Source organism: Protopterus annectens, chromosome 17.part0, assembly GCF_019279795.1.
Source record: "Protopterus annectens isolate FY-2018-M chromosome 17.part0, PAN1.0, whole genome shotgun sequence".
Classification (NCBI taxonomy): domain Eukaryota; kingdom Metazoa; phylum Chordata; order Ceratodontiformes; family Protopteridae; genus Protopterus; species Protopterus annectens.
This window is the reverse complement of record NC_056751.1, coordinates 542,741,621-542,750,698: the sequence shown is the minus strand read 5'-3', so window position 1 is coordinate 542,750,698 and position 9,078 is coordinate 542,741,621. Positions and strand designations below refer to the sequence as shown.

Sequence of the window (9,078 nt, the reverse complement as noted above, 5' to 3'; positions counted from 1 at the left end):
ACGGTTACGTGTAGATATTACTTCTGCCTTTACTGGTTTTTACTCTTTCATGGTCATGTGTACACAGGTTTGCCAAGCAGGTCATTTTCTTATTTCTTTGTTCTTTCCTTCATAACCTTGTGGCATGGTAAAGCACAGAAGATACACATCTCCAGATTTCAGTATGCAGGTTAGGGATTCTGGACTTTGTTAAGAAGAATATAACAGAGCAACACCAAAGCTGGTTGACAAAAATGCAGAACAAATAAACAGATGCTATATATAGTGTTTCAGTAATTGTTTGGTCCTTCCATCACAGAAATTTAGTATTAAAACAAGAAGAGCCATGATCTCCAGGTTACAGATAGAGTTTTTAACTCTTTTATATTGTTTCTTTAACAAATGCAACACTTATTGACTTACTGCAAACTGTTTCTTCACAGCAGAAATCCCATGGGCTACTCTGTTTGACTGACATATAGCCATTTTCTTCGCATTGTGTTGCAGGTTGTACTGGACAGGGATGAGGGTTGCAGAGAACAAAACCATCAGTTCCTTCCTCACAGATGCAGTCCTCACACTTAAACTGAAAGGTCTCACCATACTGTAAAAGAAAAATAAAACAGTTAGAACTTTTAATATACGTTAGTGAAGTCGCTAGCTTATGGCATATAAGTATATGGACTGTCACAGGCATAGCTGGTTCACCTACTGCCCTGTGCTGGTCCTATAAAGTTGTGACCCAGAGCAAAAAAAGGACTTCTGCATATAAAACATTATCCATGCTCCATACCTTCACACCCCCCCCCCCGCTCTTCAAGTGAAGAGCACCCCCCTTGCCCCAGGAGCCAATTCAGTCTCATTTCTGCACTCTGTCCCCAACCCTCCTCTTTCCTCACATTTTAGTTAATTAAAAAACACTCTTTTTTTCTTTTAAATTGTAGCAAGCAGTTGCTACAATGCATATGCCTCAAAAAGCATGACAGTGCTTAGGCATTTGTTTAAAAAAAAAGATTATGTACTTACCATAACATTCCATGTTTGTAGTCCATCTCACCTACATTCTTGCTGGATGGGTTCGGACTTGGCTGATACTAAAGCACGAGAGCTTTTACTGGCTCAAGGCTAACCCCTATCCCATGGTGCCTCACAGCAATTACTGTCCGATGTCCTAAAATTCCCCAAATCTATGGAATACCAAAATTACATAAATCTATGACTGACCCCCCTTTGAGACCTATAGTCTCAGGAAAAGGATGGGTCACAGAACCTATATCTATATACTTGCAAAGAGTGTTGGCCAAATATTTACCCAAGTGTACTACCATACTAAAGGATACATTTCATTTTTTAGAAAAGCTTGATACATGGTATAGAAGAAATGAAGTAGGGATGAACTTTTTGCTAGTTACACTAGATATAGCTTCATTATTTACAGTCATCCCAATAGAATATGGAATAGATGCCATTAGAAAACTGTTAATGATGGAATCCATGCTTCAACCACGTGAGATAGAAAATATATGTTCATTACTCGAGTTGGTGTTGACAAAAAATATTTTTATTTTTGATGGAACGCCATATCAACAACTTAATGGGGTGGCCATGGGAACATCAGTGGCCAACAGTTTTGCTAATATGGTGCTATATATTTGGGAAAAGGAATATGTAATGAATGACATTAATAGATTTAGCCACTTGTTAAATAGTTATTGTAGATTTGTAGATGACTGTTTTTTTACGTGGACAGGGACAGTACTTGAATTAGAGAGTTTTGTGCAGTATCTGAATAGCACTACAGATTTTTTTTAGTTTAAAATGGAATACTCATCACGAGATGGTTTTTTTAGATGTGAGTATTCAGAAAAAGCATGCTAGAGTAGAAACTAGGGTACATAAGAAGGAAGTATATGCTGAAAGATACCTCAAGATGAACAGTATGCACCCACCACATATTTATAAGGGAATTTTAAAGTTGCAATTAATAAGGGTTAGTAGACTTACTACTGAGGAAAATAGCTTTATAGAGCAGATTAATAAAATGAAGGATGAATTTGTGAAAAGTGGTTATTTGTCAACAGAAGTAAATCAAGTATATGATGAGGTTATACGAGGAAGAAAAAGTATATATAAACCTATTTTTGGATTCACAAATATGGAACATCAAGATCAAATAACAGAAGGTGGTGAAAATAAAATAAAAGATAATGTTGTAAGATTTGTTACAAGTTATAATACCAACACCATAAAAGTTCGTAAGATTATTGAAAAGAACTGGGTGATATTGATGGCCCAACCGGAATTGAGGGACATTCTGGGTTTAAGACCAAGATTTGCCTATAGGAATGGGAAATCAATAAAACAGATTCTCTGTTATAAAGATTTTATTGATGTTCCAAAAAATATACCAACTAAAATAGGAACATATAAGTGTCATAATTGCACTTGTTGTGTGGATATATATGAAACAATAGGATATTTTCAGCATCCCTTAACAAATGAAGAATTCACCTTTAAATGTAGGGCTGACTGCAATACGACAAAATTAGTTTACTTAGCAACGTGCACACAATGCAATGTATTTTATGTGGGAAAAACATGTAGGAAATTAAAGGACAGAATAATAGAGCATAAGTCTGAAATGAAAAGAAAAGTTGAATCAAATGGGTTGTATAGGCATGTGATGGACTTCCCAGACCACACTTTTAAATTTAGAGTTATTTGTGTGTTAACTCTAGGACCAAGGGGAGGTGATCTAGATAACTATCTACAAACAAGAGAATATGAATGGATAGTTTGCTTACAAGCAGATAAACCACCTGGTCTTAATAGTGCTGTTAGTATAAAACCAATTTTGGTAAATAGGCAAAAACAATATCTTTGAATGTCTGTAGCTCTGCTATTTCCTATATGTTTATATACTGTTTATATATTTTTTTACATTTCATATTGTATATGTAAATTTTGTTTTGTATTCATAACAATATTTTTAATGAATGTTTTTAATGAATGTTTAGAAAAGTTAGATTTTAGTTAATGCTTAGGATAGGTTAATTGTTCATGTTCCTTTAAGTTATGGCCGGCTTAATCATGTGATAGAATTAATCCTCTATTTAAAAGTAATGAATGGATGTATATTTTTTATATGCTGAGGAAGGGTGTAGACCTGAAAGCTTCATTAAATCTTGACGTGTGGTGACTTTCGTGTGTTTTTTGGCCTCACAGCAATTCCCCAGATCTTGTTTGCAAGAAAGCAATAAGTACCTAATAGTTATGAAACTATCGATAACTGTGTACATACAAACAGAAATTGTGCAACATTATCCACGTCAGGTGGACAAACAACTGCAACCAGGTCAGACAGCATAAGTATAGTCCACCAGATCCACCAGGAACAGGAAGGGAGCAGGAGGGTGGGACGCAAGAATGTAGGCAAGATGGATTACAAACATGGAATGTTATGGTAAGTACATAACTTCTTTATGTTATGTAGTCTGATCTCGTCGTAATTCTTGCTGGATGGGACAGCGTCCCTAGCACCTTTATCATGGATGGCTCAAGCGAAGAGACTCTTCAGCACAGTGGACTGAAAGGATGACCTATCCCAGGAGGCCAAATCCAATTTGTAATGAGTGACAGAGGTATGTGGTCTTGCTCAAGTAGCTGCTGCACAAATAGTATCAATTGGGAGCCTATATCTAAAGGCACATGAAGGTGATACTGCCCTTGCAGAGTGGCCTTTTACTTAGTTGGGTAACTGTTTGCCAGCAGTCTGATAAGCAAAGGAAATGCAGTCTGAAAGCCATTTTGAGAGGGTAACCTTAGAAACAGGCAAGCTTTATTTTTGTCCGAAAAGGAAAATAATAATTGATCTGATTTTCTAAATTCTTTAGTCCTGTGTAGGTAAAACCTGAGAATTCTGTGGATGTCTAACTGGTGTAGCCTGTACTCAGATTTACTAGAATGATTCAGAAAAAACACTGGTAGCTCAATAGTAGTGTTAAGATTATGTTCTGAACATACCTTGGGAAGAAAGGAAGGGTTAGTTCTAAGTGAGACTCTATCCTTGTGGAAAACAATGTAAGGAGGTCAAATAGTAACAGCTTGCAATTCTGAGACTCTCCTGGCAGAAGTTATAGCCACTAAAAATAGTGTTTTCCAAGATAATAATTTCAGATCCGATGAAGAAGAGGGTTCAAAGGGGGAAGAAATTAAGGATGTGAGAACTAAGTTTAGGTCCCAGGGTTCTGGTGGCTGTTTGATTGGAGGCCTGAGAAGGAGGACTCCCTTCAAAAAGGTTTTGCACAAAGAGTGGGACATGATGGGATTTCCCATGTAGCAGAAATGGTAGTTAGAGATGGCAGCTAACTGAACTCTAACCATACCAACCGCAGCTCCTTCATGAAAGATGGACGCAAGGAAGGACAAAATAGATTCTATAGGAGCTGTATAGGGATCTAAGACTTGGTTTACAGCCCAAACAGAGAACCTTTTCCATTTGCTGGAATATAATTTCCTAGTGGAAGGCTTGTGGGAAGAAATCAGAATGTGTTTGACTGAAGGTGAGAGGGAAACACAACTGGCTATTTGTGGAACTGGAGCAGCCATGCTGTCAACTTCAAGGTCTGGATGGTAGGATGGAACAGCAACGATTAATGAATCAGGATGTCTGGAGATGGTTCCAGAATCCATGGCTCCTCCAAGAGGTAGGGCCACAGGAAGGGAAACCAGACTTGACGAGGCCAGTAAGGAGCAATGAAGATCAGGGTACTCTTCAACTGTTTTGCTTTCTGTATCACTCTTGGAATGAAAGGAAAAGGTGGGAAGGCATAAAGGAGTCCTGGAGGCCAGTCATGGACTACAGCATCCCTGGGTAACATCCCCAGATGAGGAATTAGGGCAAAGTAGCTGCTGCATTTGGTGTGCAGGTACGTGGCAAATAGGTCGCAGCAAGGCTGGCCCCATTTGTGAAAGATCTCTTTTGCAACTTCTGAATTCAGGGACCACTCGTGAGGCATGAGAATGGCTCGACTGAGTTTGTCTGCTATCACATTGGACTTCCCCAGGATGTTCATTGCTACCAGAAAGTGTTGAGTGCCCATCGCCCATTTCCAAACTCTTAAGGCCTCTTGACAAAGCGGGTAAGATTTGGTTCCACCTTGCTTGTTTATGTACCGCATGACAGACATGTTGTCTGACTGAATCGCAATTGTCCCAGTGGGAAGAGAACTGTGAAGTGCTTGCAATGCAGAGAGCACCGCTCTCATCTCCAGAACATTGATGTGCAAGTGGTTCTCGTGGTTCTGCCAAGTATCTTGGACCATCATTCCCAGATAATGCCCCACCACCCTATCTGGGAGGCGTCCATGGTCAAAACTGCATTTTCTTGAGCAGGAACAAGTGGGCGACCTAAAAGAAGTTGTTCTGTATGCAACCACCATGTCAGGTCCTTCTTGCAGGTGTTTGGGATGAGAATCTGATGAGACAGGGGAAGATCCTGCATTGACCATTGGGCAAATAGTAGCCACTGAAGTACTCTCATGTGCAGATGGGCTAGCGGAACTAAGAGAATGGAGGAAGCCATAGTCCATAGGACTTGAAGGACTACCCTGGCCTGAACTTTGTGACTGTTTAGTAAAGATCTGACTTGGTTGTGCAAAGATTCTACTCTTTCTGGTGTTAGTCTTGCTGTCATGGTAGTTGAGTCTATTTCTGAGCCTAAGAATACAGTGTGCTGCGACAGAGATAAGGCTGACATTTTTAGATTTACTGTGATGCCTAATCTGGTGCACAAGGATAGAGTCTCATCCCTGGTTCTGATCAGTTGATGCTTGGTGGTAGCAATGAGGAGCCAGTCGTCTAGGTACGGAAACACCTGGAATCCTTGACATCTCAGGTGAGCCGTTACCACTGCCATGCATTTGGTGAACACTCTGGGGGCTGTAGTGAGGCCAAAGGGCAGTGTTTGAAACTAAAAATGACTGGCTCCCAGCTGAAAGTGTAAGTGTTTTCTGGAGTGCCTGTCCATTTTGATGTGGTAGCACACGTCCTGAAGATCTATTGAGCACATCCAATTCTCTTTCCAGATAAAGGGAAATAGCGACTGCAGAGTGATCATTCAGAACTTCAATTTCTTTACAGACCTGTTGAGTTTGCTGACATCTAGAACTGATCTCCAGTCCCCTGTCTTTTTTGGAACTAAAAAGAATCATGAGTTAAGTTTCAGATCCTATTTGCTCTATGGGGACTTCTTGGATGACTCTTTTTTGCAGAAATGAGATGACCTCTGATGTTGCACGGTCTAGTTGAATGGGTGGCACGTCTAGTAGAGACAGGTTTACCGGGAGATCAGAAACAAAGGGAATCAGGTAACCCCTGGATATTATGGTTTGTACCCAATGATCTTGTGAAATGTTTAGCCAGGCAGTTGGGTACAGTGATAGACGACCCCCGACTGCCTCCAGAGATGGACAGTCGGGCAACCCCTCAGGGGCAATGGAAAAGATGATCAGAGAAAGTTTATCTATCTCCCTGGTGTTGCAGAACTCCCCTGCTGTGAGAACGGCATCTTCCGTTGTATCTTCCCCCTCTGCCCCTAGGGGAGGGTTGACCTTGTGCCTGAGGGAAACCTTTTTGAGATTTATGGAACCACATTTTCCCTCCTGTTTGACTCTTGGGATAGGGTCTAGAAGGAAGGTAGAAATGGACTCCAACAGCAGATGAGGTTTTCCCTTCCTGCTCACACCTGGTCAAGGTCTCTTTCATCTGAGGTTCAAAAAGAGTTGAACCATCAAAGGAGACATTGGTGAAGGAAGACTGAAAGGATTCCGTGAAGTTACAGAGACGCATCCAAGAATGCTTCCTAAGAGAGATTCCTGCTGCGGCTGCCCTGCTTGCTCCATCCATTGCATAGGAAATCAGCCTCATGGAGGAGTTAGCTATTAATGTAAGGGTGGAGAGCTGTGCAGAAACCTTATCCATGGATCCCGAAGCTACTGAACCCTGAAGGGTATCTCCCAACTCCTTCAGGAGATCCCTCTGAAGTCGAGTAAAATGGGAAAGGTAATTCAGTGATCTTACGGTAAATGCTGCTGAAGAAAAGGTATGCTTTCCATACTTATCCATTGTCCTGGACTCCTTATTAGGAGGATGGATATTAGAAGATGTCTAGGACAACTTCTTCTTGTTGGACGCTGCGACCACCATAGCATCAACAGGAAGTCCTTTGGAAAGAAAAGACTTATCTTCTGGTGCAGTCATACATTTTTTGGCCTCCGTGGGACTGGCTGCACTGTGTCTGGGGAGGTCCAGGCTTTCCGGGATATGACCCTCAAGAACTGGTCATAAGGCGGTGTCACCCAGGAGGTGGAAGGTCAGGAACCAAAGGCCTCAAGATACACTGATTCATCCTCAGTAGGGTTAGAGGTCTTCCAATCACCCCTCTGTCTAAGGATTTCCAGGATGTTAGAAAAGGAGACATTCTTAGAGGGGGATATAGGGGACCCTTCTGACTCCTCCAAATCAGTGTCAGACATGACAGTCTCAGGTGAGTCAACATGTTTCCTCTTACAGAGTCTCTTCCAAGGGAGCTCTCCAGTGGGATAATATGGGGAGGTCTCGGAAGAGGGGATACCTCCAATGGGGGCTGCTTGCGGGATAGCGGGGGGAGAAGAGGTTGCTGCCAGCTGCTGGTGGGACATCGGGTCCAAAGGCATGGCTTTTGCAGTAGACAAAACCTTCTCTATTGCTTCGAAGGATTTTCCCCCACTCCGAAGATGACCTCCGCTCTGAGTAGATGGGTGGTCAGCTCTGAGCAAGGGGGATTGGCTCTGAAGCAGATGTGGGAACCAAGCTGAGTCGAGCTGAAGCACCGAGCGGGAGGGTCGGTTCCGAAGAATACCCAGGGCAACTATACCCCTCGCAGTCAACTCGAGAGTGTCGGTTCCCAGATCCCTCAGCTCCAGACTGAGCCACTGAGGGTAGAGTTATCAGTTCTGAGGAAGCAGGAAGAATTCTCGGAACTGAAGGATCCAACACTGAGGAACTCAAAGTGATTGGCTCCGAGAGCGAAGCAGTCAGAGGAGGAGCAGTGGATTGCAAAGGGGATGGCTCCAAAGCCTTTGGGTCTGGAGGGGCCAATTTTCTTGCCAGAGCCGGGTCAGAGAGCAACCTTTTCACCACCCGCTCAATCTCCTCATCTGAGAGTGTCCTGGAGGATCGGGTGGAGACAGAAGGAGATCTCCTCCTCTCCTCCTCTCCAAAATAGAAGATCTCAAAGTAGGAGAGACAAGGTCAATATCTGTTAATTGTCTCAGTATCGAAGGTTGTCTCGGCACTGAAGAGACCAATGGCACAGAGACAGAAGAAGCAGAATTGGAGCCAGAACTCATTGGCTCTGTCGCTTTGGACTTTTTTGACGGTTCTGAAGCTGGAGCCGAAGATTTTTGTTTAGTAGTTTTGGGAGCTATCTGACCAAGTTCCAGCTGTTCCTAGATGGAACTGGTCATAAGACTCTTATCTATTAACTTGCGTTTCCTCTCATTTAGAACCCTAGTACTGAAGGCATGGCAAAAAGTACAGGGTTCTTGCAAGTGGGCTTCGCCTAAACAGTACACACAGCTAGTGTAACTGTCTGTCAATGACATCTTCTGTGAGCATTTATCACATTTTTTGAACCCCGAGGGGCGGTGGTCCTTGTGTTCTCTGTCTTTTTCCTTAGACATTCTAACAAGAACAAGCTAATAAAGCTACCAGGAAAAAAGACAACAATGCTAACTATACTAACAATACTATACTACTGAAATAACAATACCAACAAACAGTAAAGATAGAATAATAGAAAAGTTTTTTTTTTTTAAAGAAGTAACACTCAGGGAGGAAAGGCCCTCTAATTTAAATGGGCAACTATGGTCCTCTAACTGAAATGGGCCATACAATCCTATGGGGGGGGGAAATAGGAGTCAAACACTCAATACAATCACACAAGAAAAGCTATTAACTATAAGGAGTAAAATATGAAGAAAAAAGTGTTGAAAAAACAAGATTTAGCAAAAAATCTTCTACTTAGCCAACGAATTAGCAAGGAGACAACCTCGAAGC

The 9,078-nt window shown here is 41.9% G+C and overlaps 1 protein-coding gene across 1 annotated transcript in view; it reads right to left on the bottom strand.

Annotated features, from left to right (window-relative positions):
• Window positions 1-361: 361 nt before the first annotated feature.
• Window positions 362-9,078, bottom strand: part of LOC122791456 (mucin-2-like) — a 539,946-nt gene continuing 531,229 nt past the window's right edge. Inside the window, exon 46 of the mRNA XM_044059201.1 lies at window positions 362-583. Within this exon, the coding sequence (XP_043915136.1) occupies window positions 362-583 (222 nt within the window). The remainder of the gene's footprint in view (window positions 584-9,078) is intronic.